Raw genomic sequence first — 17,558 nt, 5'->3', positions numbered from 1 at the left:
AATTCAGAAGTGTTCACTCATCTCACCGCTTTGCTTCTAGCCCTCCTACCTACCATCTCTGCATGATGCCTAGTTACTGATGCCCTGTGGTAGTTTCTCCCTCTGTGGGAAAAGAGGCCAGTATTCTCAAGCAGTTTACACACCCTCTCGGCCATTGTTTGTGTCTGATCCATGGCGCTGTCACGATGGGGTCTGCCTTTCCAGGCGCCTGCACCCCTGGAAGATGATGATGGGTCCAGTCTTTTCCTTTGCCCCTCCTGGGCCTCTGAAATACTACTGACTCTAGGCTTCCTTGAGGACCCAGCAGTCGGGCTTCCTTCTAAAGTACGAGGGGGAACCGTTCTAGGTGCGCATTTGCAGGGTGTCAGGCGCAAGGAGTCTTGGCAGGGCAAAGAGTGGGTGTTGAAGTGGAGGGGTTTGAAAGGATGTGCTGCACCTGGGACCTGAGAGTCATTGGGTGAGACTGGAGGAGGGGCTGGAGAGGTGTGTGGGAGAGAGGGGGCACTCAGGTCCCTCTGTGGAAGGTTTACCTTTCTGTGGGTGACAAGGATTTGTAGGTTTACGTTCCAAAGTGGTGCAGTAAGGGAGGCATTCTGGAAAGTTGTAGTTTGGTAAAACTTTGTTAACCTTTCAGACCCTTAGTTTCTAAAAGACTGGAACTAGGAAGTTCATTCTCACTGTCTACTCCCACCCACGTCTGTGAAGGTCAAAAGAGCTAATTTTGATGATCGTAGATTTTACTACTCATAAATGTATCTCTTTATTTCCTCTTTCCATCCTTCCCCTGGATTGTTTTAATCCCGAGATGTACACGTTCTTCATTTGGCACTTCTGTTGCCTGGTATCGTTAACTGTGTCTCACATATTTATTTTGTTTCTGGAACTTTGCTTTTCCCTTGGAGTAGAGAAAATGTCTTATTTATCCTTTGCCTCTTCACATTTCTAAGTACAATGTCTTGCACACGTAGTAAGCACTCAATAAGCAATTGCTTTTTGCTCGAGTATTCAGAGATCTGCTGAAAATGCCACATTGGCAGTATTATGTGTTCCAACAGTTTGTAATATTATTGGAAGATTAGTGAAAGAATTTATTCTTCTGTATGTGATTGGAATTAGTGCTTTCAAATAACTTGCAGGATTGGTTTTCACTCCATGAATTTGTCAGCATCTTTCTGAATTATGGGTAATATTTTAGACATAGATAGAAAGATGCATCATGTTACATATGAAAAAATCGCAAGGTTTCAGAGCTTGGAGAATAATTTCCTTAAGTAAACAACTTAAGGAGCTGCCTCCCATGCCCAATACCTGGTCTTTTGTTTGGAACTGGGTGACACAGCGTTTTTCAGGTGCATATGTTGTAAAATGTGCAAAAACAAAGTAAGGCTCTTTTGCTTAAAAAGTTCTTTAAATAGTCGTCATGATTTAAAACTATATTTGTGTGCCACTTCTGTTTATGAATTTCTCTTAAAAAATTCTTCCATATGTGGATAATTTGAATATTCACTTTAATTTCTAGAGCATGGCATTAAAATGTCGGTCTAGGCAAGCTGTCAGTTATCAAATTCAGCTTTGTAACAAGCTGTGAACTCATGGGATAGAAGTAGGAAGCCACATCTAAGATGTGACAGTCTGAATTGTCGCATGTAAAAGTGAATTTCTCTTTCTTTGGAAAGCAAAGTTTTAGGTCTTTGGAAAATCGTTCTCAAGTTGGCTTGAGGGTTTTTCTGATTCCAGAGCACTTCTGGAATTGTATGGGGCCTCAGGACGGTAGAAGATGATAATGTATAGTTTCAGTATTAATCTTTGTGGGAGGGAAGATGCCCAAAATGGACTTCAACATATTTTACTACGTTTGCACATTAATCTTCAACTGCCAAGGGCCAATTATGTGCAAAATGAAGAAAATAAAGAACAGCTGTCCCCAGAAAATTTACAGCAAGTAAACTAGACCTTCTCGCTCGCTGTCTCTTTTTGAATCAGAATGGGTGTGAGATGTGTGTGGGTGGATACAGAGGACAGGCTTCCACGGTAGGGAGGTGAAGAGTCTTGTGGTGTCTGCAGAAATGCAAATGCGGAGCTGAAATACTAACTCCAGGCGATTCGGGACTGATTTTTAATTTTCTCAATTAGTAATCTTATTTGTTTTAAGAGCAAAGAAGTGTCTAAAGCTATTAGCCTCCAAATGAATGGTTGAGTGAAATTAATACAGACAGATGGTTAAATCTTCTTGCTCCTGAGTAGGTGTGCGAGGCTTTGTGTGTTCGGCTCCCATTTGGATGAGGTCCGTGGGCATTTTATTGTAAGGCTCTCTCGGCACTCTTAGCATCAGCTGGAGAACAGGGACTCAGAAGTCAGCCTTGTTCAGAATCTCTTTCTCCACTTCTTCGCTCTGCAGCCATGCAAGTGAGCTGGTTAACCTCTCTGTCTTGATTTGATCATGTGTAATTCGGGATAATGGTAGCAACTTTTTCGTAGGGTCGTTGTGAGAATTAAACAGGGAGGCTTGGGACATTGGCGTATATTGAGTGCTCAGTAAATGTGAGTTGCTTCTTTAGAAATAAATCTATGAATTGAGGCCAGTCACAATTCAGTGGTCCCATTATTGATGCAAGGCTCTGGGAACACTAAGGGATTTGTTTTTTAAATAGTAATTTATATAGGCAAAGAAATCACCTGAGTTCACTTTAGTCACGTAATTTTAAGTGGCTCTTGTAACAAGCAGTGAAATTAACTGGCTTGCCTTTCAACCTCCTGTCTCTCTGCCCTATGGATACTTGAGCAGTTAAATGGCCAGAGTGCAAGGAAGAAAAGAGACTCAGGAGCAAGATGATGGCTTTAGATTATCTCAAGCTTTCAGAAAAAAAGAGGAAAAGAAAAGAGAAAAGAAAAGAGGAAAAAAAAAAAAGAGATTGTCCAGGGTTGCCTTTGCCTAACATGGATTTGTCCCTAATGCCACAGCTGCTCTGAGGTGGAGGAGAGGCAGGTGGCAGTAGCGAGACACCAGTAGACCTTTTCTAATATTCTGATCTCTGTAGAGGAGGGATAAAAAGGAGTCTTGCAAATAGCAACGGGCAACTTTTGCCTTGAGTCTGAGTCTCTTTTCTAATTTAGAAGTAAGTAAAAATTTGTAGCTACTTCAACTTGAGCTACACAAATGATGAGTTTGAAAATAAAATGTACTCTTCCCTAGCTGCCCATTTATTCCCGCTTACTTTACTACTTAATACTTCTGGGTGTGTACATGTTAGGTGGACTTTACTCAGAACTTTCTGGCTGTTTCTTGAAGGAAAGATACAGGGGAGAAATGGTCAAGGTATGGTTCCTGTTCTTAAATCTAACCTTTAGTTTCAAGACAGTGAAGGTGCTGAGATTTTACTTTACTTTCATGTGAACAAGTAGCCTGTACAGTGTCATGGATGCTGGTAGAAGACACAAGACTCCTGGATCAGAGGTGAAGGACAGTTCACTACTCTCAGTAGCCAGTGTTTTACATTTCGTGTTGGGGCCCTGAGCCCCAGTTCCCAAGGGCACTGCAAAGAGGCTCAGATATATCTGCATACATTGGGTTGTGTTTTAGGAGAAGGATAACTCTGAACTTAGGAAACTCGACTCTTTCGAAATGACTGGCAAGCATGTCTGCCGTTTGCTCTAGATGGACACTATATTTTCCAAGGCTGCAAGCAAACCTGTTCTTTGCTTCAGAGGGAGATGCTGGCGCAGATGGTGTTCACCCACCCTGGGGTGTTGCTGGCGGAGGTGAGTGGGTGGAGATGACGTGAGAAGATGCTCTGTGAGCAATTGAGGCCAGAGTGTGGCAGATCCCAGGTGCTGGGCTGCGTATTTGCCTCAGTTCTGTAGGCACTGGTGCGACAATGACAGATCTGAGCAGGGGTGCGTTCAGATCTTTGACAGGAAGTAGAGTTGATGCGGGGAGGGGCATAGAAGGAAAGATGACTGGTTGGGTTTTAGAAATAATCCAGGTGAGAAATCACGGAGGTTTAAACTTGCCATTGGCAATGGAAAGAAAAGATGCATAGAAGAGACACTTGGCAGAAAAATAGAATCTTGTGGCCTGTTGGATGTAGGAGGTAAACGAAAGGGAAAAGGAAAACCTGACTCTAAGGTTTCCAGCCCTGGTAGCTGAAGACATCTTTAGCCAAGACAGAGAATGCAAGAGGAACAGTAGGTTCAGGGGGAATACAGACTGGTTTTGGATATCCCAGATTCCAGGTACCTGTGACATACCTGCGTCAGAAACGCAATGAAGGCTGCCAGAGAGGTATGGGCGTCATTTTTAGAGAGGCAGAGTTTGGATAGCTGGAAAATCCTTCAGGTGGATGGTGAGGTAAGAAGATAGTGGGGCAAAGGGCAGAATCTTTGGGGATCTTTGCGTTTAGAGAATGAGAGGAAGAAGAAGAGTGAAGGAGACATACAACAGTCAAAGGGGTAGGAGGAGAATCAAGAGAGTGTGGTGTAAGGGAATCCACAAGGGGAGATTTGAAGGGGGATCAACAGTGTCAATGCTCTAGATAATCCAGGTATGAGGAGGATCAAGAAAGAGCCAATAGAAGTCAAGAAGTCATGAAACTGGAGAAAAACGAGGTTGTACTTACGTGTCATTTTTACAAAAACCTTGTAAGACAGTGGTATTTCTCCGTTTTACATGATCAGCTGAAGTGAAGGGTCATCATCGGACTTGTGTGAGTCTCAGGGCTAGGAAATGGCAGACTACAGCCCACATCCAAGACCGACTTCTTCTTAAAGCTGGTGCTCTGAACCACAATGAACGTGAGGACATGGAGATTCTCTAGGCTGATCTTCTGAAGACGCTGGAGATGAATGAAACAATAGAAGACACATTTTTTTTTTAAATGTTTTAATTTTATTGGAGTATAGTTGATTTACAGTGTTGTGTTAGTTTCAGGTATACAGCAAAGCGATTCAGTTATACATACATTCATTCTTTTTTTTTTTTGCGATACGTGGGCCTCTCACTGTTGTGGCCTCTCCCGTTGCGGAGCACAGGCTCCGGACGCGCAGGCCCAGCGGCCATGGCTCACGGGCCCAGCCACTCCGCGGCATGTGGGATCTTCCCGGACCGGGGCACGAACCTGTGTCCCCTGCATTGGCAGGCGGACTCTCAACCACTGCGCCACCAGGGAAGCCCTATTCATTCTTGTTTTAGATTCTTTTCTCATATAGGTTATTACAGAATATTGAGTAGGGCTGCCGTGCTATACAGTAGGTCCTTGTTGGTTATCTGTCTTAGATAAAGTAGTGAGTGTGTTCATCCCAAGCTCGTGATTTATCCCCCTCCCCAACCCCGTTTCCCCTTTGGTAGCTATGAGTTTGTTTTTGATAACTGTAAGTCTGTTTCTGTTTTGTAAATAAGTTCATTTGTATATTTTAAAAAAAATTAGATTCCACATATCAGTAATATCATATGATATTTGCCTTTCTCTGTGTGACTCAGTATAATAATCTTTAGGTCCATCCGTGTTGCTGCAAATGGCATTATTTCATTCTTTTTTATGGCTGAGTAATATTCTATTGTATATATGTACCACTTCTTCTTCTTTTTTTTTTTTTTTTAATTTTTTGGCCACACTGCGTGGCATGTGGGATCCCTAGTTCCCCAACCGGGGATCGAACCCGTGCCCGCTGCATTGGGAGTTCAGAGTCTTAACCACTGGACTGCTAGGGAAGTCCCTGTACCACATCTTCTTTATCCGTTCATCTGTTGATGGACATTTACGTTGCTTCCATATCTTGGCTATGTAAACAGTGGTGCAGTGAACACTGGGGTGCATGTATCCTTTTGGATTATGGTTTTCTCTGGATATATGCCCAAGAATGGGATTGCTGGATCATTTGGTAGCTCCATTTTTAGTTTTTTAAGAAACCTCCATAGTGTTTTCCATAATGGCTGCACCAATTTACATTCCCACTCACAGTGTAGGGTTCCCTTTTCTCCACACCCTCTCCAGCGTTTACTGTTTGTAGACTTTTTGATGATGGCCATTCTGACTGGTGTGATGTGATATCTTATTGTAGTTTTGACTTGCATTTCTCTAATAATTAGTGACATCGAGCATCTTTTCAGAAGACAAATGTTTAAGGAACAGAGGAGGTTTGAAACTGTAGACAATAGGAAAGGGAAGTGGAGAGGGAAGATTTGAGTATCACTCTCTGAAGTGCTCATCTCGATCTGGGATGAAGCCATCCTGAAGTTACACCTGCCCTCTTTCCAGACCAGCTCCATCATGGACCCCTGAAGGTGTACCATCAACCCAAGGAAGATGTGTCCCCTTTGCTGAGAATCTCTGCAACTCCCTGGAAAGTCTCTCAGTGGCAGACCTAATGTCAGTGTGGGACCTGCAGCTGACAGTGTTTGAAATTCAAATAAACGGCAGTTTACATTTTCCGAGTATTCTGTGTACTCTAGTTCACCCAGTCTCTACAAAACTCAGTAGGTGGTTGAGCAGATACATCTTGATTAGGCTTAGGTGCATATATTAGGCTCAAGAGACAAGTTGAAAGTGGCAGAGCTGGGATTTGAATGCTGGTCTTCGATTCTTAGAATTACTCTGTGGCGATAAAAGTAAAATGAGACAAAGAGTTGGGTGACCGAGCAACTTAGTGGTGATAGGGATGCCGGAAGGTGCAGAGGCTGTGAGATGCTTCTTTCCCGGAGGTTCACGCTGTGAGGAAAGATGGAAGGGCACGTCGAATGAGTCAGAGCTAGATCTCTTAGACCTGGGACAGCTAGACATCAGACACCTGGGGAGAGTTTGGGACCCCGAGTGTTTCTAGTGAGAGAGGAAACTCCCTGTTATTTTGCAGCTTCCTCCTGCCCCTCTCTAGGCATCCTGCCTGCTGGCTTGGTGGTTGTACAAGGAATAACAGCAAGCCTAGGGGTTGTCTGGTCTGAAGCAAAAATGCTTTCTTTCCCTTGTGCTGGCTAGAAACGGGAGATGAGGCCAGCCACACGGAGTACTGGGAGTATACTATAGTCCATTTGGACCCCAATACAAAGGTAGCCCTTAATAAACCAAACACTCTTTGTATTTGAGACTTGGATTTGAGAGGATGAGACTTAGAGTCAGGCCTAGATGTCTGAAGAGTCCAGAAATGATCAGTACTTCCAAAGAAATTGGCTTGGACCTGGAATGGGATATTTGCCTTGTCCTGTTTTTGGGTATTTCTCACTCCTGCTGGAATGGACCTGCATGTGACGGCCAGCCTCGGGAGTGCCAAGCTGGCAGGTTTCTGAGCTCAGCCTTGGGTTGGTCTGGGTGTGAAAAGAACACGTGAATGAAATCATGAGACCTCTCCGCTAGGTGCCTGCTGGTAGGGAGGCTCTTGATCCTAGCCCAGAAACGGATTTTTATGAAAAGAGTAGGGGAAAGCCAACACGAAAGTGGAAGCAAGACTTCATAGGAAAGGAAAACGCAGATCAGTTCCTGGCAGATAGTAGCTGTCTGTAATGCTTTTCTATCTGCCGCCCAAATAATTATCATCCAGGGGAGAAATTCCAAACGTTATTGGTGAACAGGAATTTTATATTTTCCATGAGTCATTCGTATTAAATAAACTTTGACTGTCTTCCCAACATAAGCTTTATTTTATGACAGTGGGCTGTAGACTGCATGCCTTGGTTAGAGTGACTTTTATATGTATTTTGCCAAGGTGTTTTGATATTAATCTTGATTTTATGTTGCAGTTAAAAAGATTTTCATGAGTGCTTGTTATGTAAGGCTCATGCAAATGCTTTATAAACATTATCTCCTTTAATTTTCACAACAACCCCATTCCATCATTAACCTCATTTTTCAGATAAAGAAGTTGAGACAGGTTGAATAACTTGCCAGTAACCACTGGGAGAGGGGAGAGCTGGAAGCTTCCAGAATCTCCATAAGCTTAATTTGTAATAGTTTGTATCTTATAACCTTAACAAATTTCTATTTCCAGGATATGTTTTGTTTTTGTTTGTTGTTTTTTTTTTAAATGAGGGAACCAAGATCTAGAAAGGTTAAAATGTTACTCGGTATCATTTTGAGCTTCTCATCTTTGTAAAGGTATAGGTAACCTTCTAACTGTCCCAGTGCTTAGAAATGGTCTCTTACACTGCTTTTTGCAGTATTTAATACATTGTAAGTGTTAAAAATAATGCATTCTTCTTCTAAAGCTTTAGAATTCTGCAGTTTTATATAGAGAGCTTCTTAAATTTATGATGTTGAATGGTAGGTCCCTTTGATGGAAGAGTGAATCATTCTTGGTTCTATGTGCTTATATTTAAAACTAATGTAATATAAACATGTGTTTTTGACAGAACCTTAAAATATTATGGATCACCCTGTATCTTGGAAGGGTATCTTTGTGTATGAACCTGTTTATTTTTTATGTAACTCAGTGTAGTGGGTGGACTGGAACGTGTTTACTATACTTACACAGACATATAAGCATAGTGCTCATTGAGGGTTAGTTATAAATGTATGGAAGGAACGCATTACCAAGTTTTTGTAATTCACCTATGACCTGAAACGATATTCATGAGTCTCTTCATTGCTTTTCTTTGAATGACTTTTGTAGTATCTCTTTCTTTTTTAAAAAAATTGAAGTATAGTTGATTTACAAAGTTGTGTTAGTTGCAGGTGTACAGCAAAGTGAGGCAGTTATATATATATATCTATATATATCTTTTTCAGATTCTTTTCCATTATAGGTTATTACAAGATATTGAATATAGTTCCCTGTGCTATACAGTAGGTCCTTGTTGATTATCTATTTTATATATTGTAGTGTGTATATGTTAATCTCAAACTCCTAATTTATCCCTCCCCCCTCACTTTCTCGTTTGGTAAGCTAAAGTTTATTTTCCATGTTTCTGAGTCTGTTTCTGTTTTGTAAATAAGTTAATTTGAATCATTTTTAAAGATTCCACATATAAGCAATATCATATGATATTTGTCTTTCTCTGACTTCACTTAGTATGATAATCTCTAGGTCCATCCATATTGCTGCAAATGGCATTCTTTCATTCCTTTTTATGTCTGAGTAATATTCCATTGTGTGTGTATATGTGTGTATAATACATCTTCTTTGTCCATTCATCTGTTGATGGACATTTAGGCTGCTTCCATGTCTTGGCTATTGTAAATAGTGCTGCCGTGAACATTGGGATGCATGTATCTTTTCGAATTAGAGTTTTCTCCAATATATACCCAGGAGTGGGATTGCTGGATCATATGCAGCTCCAGTTTTTTGAGAAACCTCCATACTGTTCTCTATAGTGGGTGCACCAATTTACATTCCCACCAATAGTGTTGGAGGGTTCCTTGTTCTCTACACCCTCTTCAGCATTTCTTATTTGTAGACTTGTGGATGATGGCCATTCTGACTGGTGTGAGGTGATGCCTCATTGTGTGTTGATTTGCATTTCTCTAATAATTAGCGATATAGCATAGCATTCTTTTTTTTTTTTTTTTTTTTTTTGCGGTACGCGGGCCTCTCACTGTTGTGGCCTCTCCCGTTGCGGAGCACAGGCTCCAGACGCACAGGCTCAGCGGCCATGGCTCACGGGCCCAGCCGCACCGCGGCACGTGGGATCTTCCCGGACTGGGGCACGAACCCGCGTCCCCTGCATCGGCAGGCGGAATCTCAACCACTGTGCCACCAGGGAAGCCCTAGCATAGCATTCTTAAGCCTTGTTGCTAGGTATTTCCTCACAAATTTTTCCTAATCATTTTACATATGATACTGTTTCCCTTTTATTTTCAAGAATCTTTCAAGATATATAAGATATAATTACCAAACATATTTAAAATTATTATACACACACATACATGCATGAATATTTGTATTTGTTCATTACATAGCCAACAGGGGAGTCTGTCTTTGCAGTGCCGGTGAGATGTGTAAACCTTTATTTGTACTTACGCATGTCCATGTTTGTATATGCACATGTGCCTCATTAATAATGACACATTGCAGACTTTTGATGTGAATGTGAACATGAACATTAATGACCTTTCACCCCTGTTGTCAACGTGCACAAATGCAAATAAACATTTCACTTCCTCTGCAGATATTACTCAGATATCTCAGTTCACACCAAGCACTTTGCTGGTTACTAGATGAGAACTGAATGAATGTTAGTTTATAAACCCCTGGAATCTGATCATTTATTCTGTAGAATCACACACCTGCAAAGTTTTTTGCAATAATCTTGTGCCTGTTACCATCAAAAGTATTGATGTTCCAGTTTGAGCCTTACTTTTTTATACTGTTATATCTATTTTTTTCTTTTTAAAACATTTTTTAAAAATTTCATATTGGAGTATAGTTGATTTACAATGTTGTATTATTTTTTGTAGTTATAAATAATCCTTTTTCTCTTTTCATTTTCTTTCCACATCTCTTTCCTAACCAATCATCAGCTTATCAATTACTGATTCAGTTTATTTATTAGTTTATTCAGTTTCTTTGTTAAATGTATACCATGGGCTCTCAGGCACAGAATCTGCTCCTGAAGCCAAAAATGTTCTTTCCTAAACAGAAGACTTTCTGGCTGGGTTAGTCCCAAGTTGTTCTCTGTTTTCATTTTAATTCTCTTTTTAATTTTACCCTATGTGTTCACTTTATTCTAACTCAGTGCCTAAAATATAGTAAGTCCTCAATACTTTTTATGAAATTAACAGGAAATTAAGTGTGATATAATTTCTAGCCTGTTATCTTCTCACTTCTTTCCAACTTCTCCTTCCTTTCATTTCATATTCTTCTTCTCCCTGTTTGCCTTTCCTGTGTGCGAGTTTTAATTACCTGTCTTCTCTCTTCTGCTTCCTTAACTCCAAATGGCACTGTGTTTCCTTCTTACTTCATTGACTTGTCAGTTGAGTCCCTCCAGCCTTTACCTCCACCTCTGTTGTTTAATGGAATTTATCAACCCTCTAAAACTTTTTTTTTTCCTTTTGCTTGTAATTTTTTTTTAATTGTCTCAAAGTATCTTCTTTTCTCTTTTGATTCTCCAGCCCACCTACAAGGACCTCTGGTTGCCCACTGGGGTTCCTGAGTTCCAGGCAGCTGTTTTCTGGAGCTGAACGGACCCTCTGGGTCTGGAGAAGGAAACAGTGAGGCAGAGATGATGATGAAACTCATTTCTACTTCTCGCCCCTCTCCTCAAGGAAGATGTGGGCAGTGCTTAGTGACAGCACTGTGTGAGATTGGAGGAGGCAGGTGGTGGGAAGGAAGGCACGTTTGATTTCACCTTGGCCTCTTTGCCCAGGGACAGCTGTCATCAGCTGCTTGTCAGTGAACTTGAGAGCACGTACCTTGCCTTTACTACCGATCAGAATCAATCTTATAAATTAAAAGAAAAAAATCCTTGGGCCTATAAACACTTGGACCCAATTATAGATTTTTGTTAAAAGTTAGAAAGTATTGTGGTAATGATACCTGTCAGTAAGCTTTGGTATGCCGAAAAAGTTTTAATACCTTGGATTTTTAAAAAAATATTTTATGGGAGTACGGTAGATTTATAATGCTGTGTTAGTTTCAGGTGTACAGCAAAGTGATTCAGTTATAAATTTAGCCACTCTTTTTTAGATTCTTTTCCCATATAGGCCATTACAGAGTATTGAGTAGAGCTCCCTGTGCTCTACAGTAGGTCCTTATTAGTTATCTATTTTATATGTAATAGTGTGTATATGGCAATCTCAATCTTCCAGTTTATCCCCTTCCCCTCCACCTTACCCACTGGTAACCATAGTTTGTTTTCTACATCTGTAACTCTGTTTCTGTTTTGTAGATAAGTTCATTTGTACCCTTTTTTTTAGATTCCACATATAAGTGATATCATATGATAGTTATCTTTCTCTGTTTGACTTACTTCACTCATTATGACAGTCTCTAGGTCCATCCATGTTGCTGCAAATGGCCTTATTTCATTCTTTTTTATGGCTGAGTAATATTCCATTGTACATATTACTACATCTTTATCCATTCATCTGTCGGTGGACATTGAGGTTGCTTCCATGTTCTGGCTATTGTAAATAGTGCTGCATTGAACATTGGGGTGCATGTATCTTTTCAAATTATGGTTTTCTCCGGATATATGCCCAGGATTGGGATTGCTGGATCATATGGTAACTCTATTTTTAGTTTTTTAAGGACCTTCCATACTGTTCTCCATAGCGGCTGTACCAGTTTACATTCCCACCAACAGTGTAGGAGGGTTGCCTCTTCTCCACACCCTCTCCAGAATTTATCGTTTGTAGATTTTTTTGATGTTGGCCATTCTGATTGGTGTGAGGTGATACCTCACTGTAGTTTTGATTTGCATTTTTCTAATAATTAGTGATGTTGAGCATCTTTTCATGTGCTTTTAGCCATCTGTATGTCTTCTTTGGAGAAATGTTTATTTAGATCTTCTGCCCATTTTTTGATTGGGTTGTTTGTTTTTCTGATATTGAGCTTCATGAGCTATTTGTATATTTTGGAGATTAATCCCTGTCACTTGCTTCATTTGCGAATATTTTCTCCCATTCTGAGGGTTGCCTTTTCGTTTTGTTTATTAATACCTTGGATGTTAAAGTTTTTAGTTCTTAAGTGTAATGTCTGGTTTGGGCCAAGTTCAATCTGTACCTGTAGTTCTAAAATAATTTCAAGTCAAATCAACCTAGCTATACCTATTCTGTACTCAATTATTCTATGCAAGGCACCGTGAAAGCTATTAAAAATAAACAAACGAAAAAAGTCCAAATCAAAGTTAACCTAATATCTTTCCAGGTAATATCTCTGTGTATTTGGGGAGAAAAGGAAGAACACAGGTCCACAATTCTTTTTTTTCTTTAACAATTTATTTATTTTTAATTTTTTTTGGCTGCGTCGGGTCTTGGTTGTGTCACGCGGGCTCTCTTGTTGAGGCACGCAAGCTCAGTAGTTGTGGTGCGTGAGCTTAGTTAGCTGTCGCGCGGCGTGTGGGGTCTTAGTTCCCCAAACAGGGTTCGAACCCACGTCTCCTGCACTGGAAGGTGGATTCTTTACCACTGGACCACCAGGGAAGTCCCAGAGTCCACGATTCTTAATCTGAAAATTCTGAGGTGGACGTGTTTGAGCAAAGGCAATATGGGACATATACTGTCCCATATTTAACATCTTCAGATAGGTTTGGTGTGGAAACTATTTTTAACATAGTGACATATGAATATTCATGCTGAGTGGGGAAAAATACAGACCTAAATAACCTGATGTCAGGTCAGGCATTCAGATTTTTGATTTTGGCAACTGTGAATAGCAGAATGTGGGCTTGTTTTAAAATGTGATCAGGTGTTAAAAGAAAATAATTACGAGTCACATTCAGAAAAAGGGAATATCAGAGGGTGTGGAGAAAAAGGAACCCTCCTACATTGTTGGTGGGAATGTAAATTGGTACACCCACTATGGAGAACAGGATGGAGTTTCCTTAAAAAAACTAAAAATAGAGCTACCATATGATCCTGCAATCCCACTCCCAGGCATATATCTAGAAAAGACAAAGACTCTAATTCAAAAAGATGCCTGCACCCCAAGGTTCATAGCAGCACTGTTTATAGTAGCCAAGACATGGAAGCAATCTGAATGTCATCGACAGATGAATAGATAAAGAAGATGTGGTGTGTATATATATATACACACATATATATATATATACAATGGACTATTACTCAGACATAAAAAAGAATGAAATAATGCTATTTACAGCAACATGATAGACCTAGAGATTATCATACTAAATGAAGCAAGTCAGACAAAGACAAGTATCATACAATATCACTTATATGTGGAATCTAAAACATGACACAAGTGAAGTTATTTACAAAAACAGAAACAGACTCATAGACATAGAAACAAACTTAGCTTTACCAAAGGAGATAGTGGCGGTGGTGGGGGAGAGACGTTAGGAGTCTGGGATTAACAGATACACACTGCTGTATATAAATTAGGTAAACAACAAGGACCTACTGTGGAGCACAGCGAACTGTAGTCAATATCTTGTAATAACCTATAACGGAAAAGAATCTGAAAAAGAATAGATATAGACACATATATACTCACACAGATATGTATAGCTGAATCACTTTGCCGTACAGTTGAAACTAACACAACATTGTAAATTAACTACACTTCAATAGAAAAAATGGTGAGAAAAGAATATATAAGTTCAAAACAGATAAAAATTTTAATAAAAGGGAATATCACTGCGGGTGGTGACAGAAAAGGTGGGATTTTTTTCTGATTTGAAGGTCTGGATGGGACTTCACCTTGCTCACTGTCGACTCTTGGGCAACTAGAATCACACCTGCCATGTATTTGGTGAATACGTATTTGGCAGATGAGTTATTAATGAAGAGAAGGGGAAGAACTTCCCCGTCAGAGGAGACTTGTGCCTGAGGAGGGGATGAATTTGATAGTCAGCGGTCTGCTCTGATTGAAGACGAATACTCTGCAATAAATGTGGGTAGGTGAGGTGGGACCCCTTATGGGGAGTTATGTGTCTGTGCCTTACATGCTTCTTCAGCTGAGGAATTCGGATTGGATCTGATGACTTTAACTTTTAAAAGAGGATGGGAGAGACCTAAAGGTAATCAAAGTGGCTTGAAAAATGGAAAGTAGAAAAAATGATGGTGTTCAGAATGGATTATGGTTGTGTGTATGTCCCTGTAAGGATGCCCAACATGCAGGCATCAAATTCGAGGCCATGCTGAAGAAGCAGAGATTAGTCCAGAGTGTGAAGAAAATGCAGAGATTGCGATCTGTTGCATTTGGAAAGTGACAGGAAGTCAAAGAAAATTTTCAAAATTCTAATACGTGGTGATGAGAAATACTGATCCCTTTGGCTGATAGGGGAAATTTGGAAGAGAAGTTGGAGAGGATATACGAATCGTATGACTTGGCGTATTGATTGGTTTATATTCTTCAAACCTGTTTATATGATGTCTTTTGTATGTCATGTGTGTGTTCATAGATGTAAAATTTGTCCCAAGTCCCTAGTCCAGAGCTTTTAAGGACAATGTAACAAGAAACAGTAAATCCTACATGACTTGAGTGTATGTGTTCTAGGTGCCGTTTCCAAGCTGCTTTTATAGGAGGTTTATTTAAATTTCATGTTAAAAAAGGAAAAACTGTGTTGAGTAGCATTAGTTCCCCCTTGTACCTTTCATTACACATTAGCAATGAACTCTCCTTCTCTCGGGTTGATGAATTTGAACTTGATCTATTATCTGATAGTAATTACCAGCACAGAGTGATGATTATTGCTGAAGTAACGTTCTTATTTCATTTCTCTTTGTATGTCGGGCACTTCTCAGAGGGCACGTTTGTTTGCAGCATATGACTTGCTCTTTTGGCTTCTGGCTTTGAGGCCACTATTTTAGGTTTCTTAAATAGAGTAGTATTGACAAAAATCCTCTGGTATTTAAAATTCTCTGGGCATGGTCTTCTAGCTTGTAGGAGACAGAAGGAGTGGGCTGTGGCTGGTGTTTTCTCCTCCGGCAGGCTCAAGCTCTGATTTTTGTGTTTCTTGACAGTTTCTTTTTTTTCCCAACTCCTGGCAGGGCTGACCTGCATCTTTCTGTGCTCTTGGAGTCAGTGTTTCCCATCATGAAGGTGCCTCTCTGCTACTTTGATTCTTGAGCCTTCTTAATAGTCTTGTGTAGGCTGAAGGGCCAGCCTTTCCTCTTCTGGTCCTTTGAGCTCTCCAGAGACAGTCGAGAGAGAAGGTGTGTCTATTTTGCTGGGGCTGCCGTAATCAAGTACCACAGACTGGGTGGCTTAAGCAACAGAAGTTTATTTTCGCAGAGTTCTCGGGGCTAGAGATCCGAGACAGGGCGTCCGCAGGGCTGGTTTCTTCTGAGGGCCCCTCTCCACGGCTTGTGGATGGCCATCTTCTCCCTGTGTTTTCACACTGTCTTCCTTCCGTTTGCATCTGTGGCCTGATCTCTGCTTATAAGGATACCAGTCATATTGGATTAGGGCCCACCCTCATGACCTTGTTTTAACTTAACCCCTTCTTTTAAAGACCTTAGTTCCGGAAACAGTCACATTCTGAGATACTGGGGGTTAGGACTTCAACATATGAATTTTGGGGGACACAATTCAGCAAATAACAGACGAATAGGACATTTCAGAAGCTTGAAACTGAGTAAGGAGAACGAAACAAAAGGCAGCCCAGTGAAACAGCCTCTGGTCCTCCTTTGGAGTCTTAGTGCTTCTTACTGGACAGTGCCTGTAATGGCTCTTAAAAAAACCCTGAACAAAACAAGTTTTGCTTTACTTTTGAGTGAGTGATTTCCATGGTCTTCAAGAATCAGCCGCACAACGGTTTCTTCCTGTGTCCTAACCAGCACCATATTATTTTTAAAAGGCTAAAAGTTTTCAAGACAAATCTGAAGAATAAGTAAACATAAGAAACATGAAAGGTGCCGTGCATCTTTGCAAATTGCATTGGTAATCAACTTTTTTTCATAACCACTGGCTCCTTACATTTTGGCCACCTGCAACAGTGTTTCAGGAGATCAACTTCCAACCATAAGTCATGAGTACCAAGCTGCTAAGGCAAGTTGGTAAACACTCACTTTTGTCAAACGTTGTTTTTATAGGCAACGGGAATGCTGCTAACGTGAGTTAGCAAGGATTCTGAGTGCCACTGTTTGTTGACAGCTTTTCAGACTTGACTGTCTCGTATTTGCTAACATTTCGTCTCTTCCAAATAGGTATAAACGACCAAGGATTGTACAGAGTTGTGGGGGTGAGTTCAAAGGTCCAGAGACTTCTGAGTATGTTGATGGGTATGCCTCTTTTCTAATCATTTTCCATGCATTGTTTGTTTATGTTCGTTATCTTTGCAACTCAGTGTTTCATAGTAACGTAACTTGGGAATTCATCCTTTTCGTCTGCTGTCTTGGAGTCCTTTTCTCCTGAGCAGAGATAGTTGGCTCAGAGAAGTCGGTTAGTGTTTGCTCAGGTCCCCCTTACTAAGAAATGGAGGAAGAAAAGAAGGCAGCTCATGGGTGAACGTCTTCTACTGCTTGCTTCTCCCAGGGGGAGTAGCAGCCAGGCCTCTGTGATTTGCATGGCTTCCAAATTGCCCGTCCAAAGTCTTGACAGTACATTTGGTTGCACAAGACCACTGGGCCTCGCTCATTTTTCTGGAGCTTCCACAACTGTCACTCAACAGCAAGGGTCTGATTCTCAGGGATTCATTGGTATGCACAGTGGCTTGTTTGTAGTTTGCACCAGGCTGTTCTCCAGAACCATGCCTGCTCCATCTGTGCTGATAACACAGTGTTCTTTGGCATCGCAGACAAGAGGAAGCCAGAAAGTGAATTCATTTCATTACCCCAGACGTTATGTGAATGACAAAGCACTTTTACATTACACTCTGCTGTCAGCTCAGTGCCACCTGTAAGAGGCCCTGCTCCTCCGCCCCCCATGACCCCAAAGCAGGCTGCCTCCTGGGGGGTGACGATAACTCATCAGGCTTGAGGGCCTGTGTGTCAAACCGATCTGTCATTATG

General features: G+C 40.9%; 1 protein-coding gene across 3 annotated transcripts in view; it reads left to right on the top strand.

Annotated features, from left to right (window-relative positions):
• The window catches only part of ARHGAP10 (Rho GTPase activating protein 10), a 327,186-nt gene that overhangs the window by 181,538 nt on the left and 128,090 nt on the right, over positions 1-17,558 (top strand). For 2 of the 3 annotated variants that reach the window (XM_060298805.2, XM_030878175.3), the window contains one exon: positions 16,755-16,829. The exons of the other annotated variant lie outside the window; for it this stretch is intronic. In XM_060298805.2, coding sequence (XP_060154788.1) covers positions 16,755-16,829 — 75 coding nt within the window. The remainder of the gene's footprint in view (positions 1-16,754; positions 16,830-17,558) is intronic. 3 annotated transcript variants of the gene reach the window in all.

This window comes from Globicephala melas, chromosome 5 (genome assembly GCF_963455315.2).
Source record: "Globicephala melas chromosome 5, mGloMel1.2, whole genome shotgun sequence".
NCBI lineage: Eukaryota > Metazoa > Chordata > Mammalia > Artiodactyla > Delphinidae > Globicephala > Globicephala melas.
Note: the sequence above shows the minus strand (reverse complement) of the source record. Positions and strands in the feature narration are given on the sequence as shown.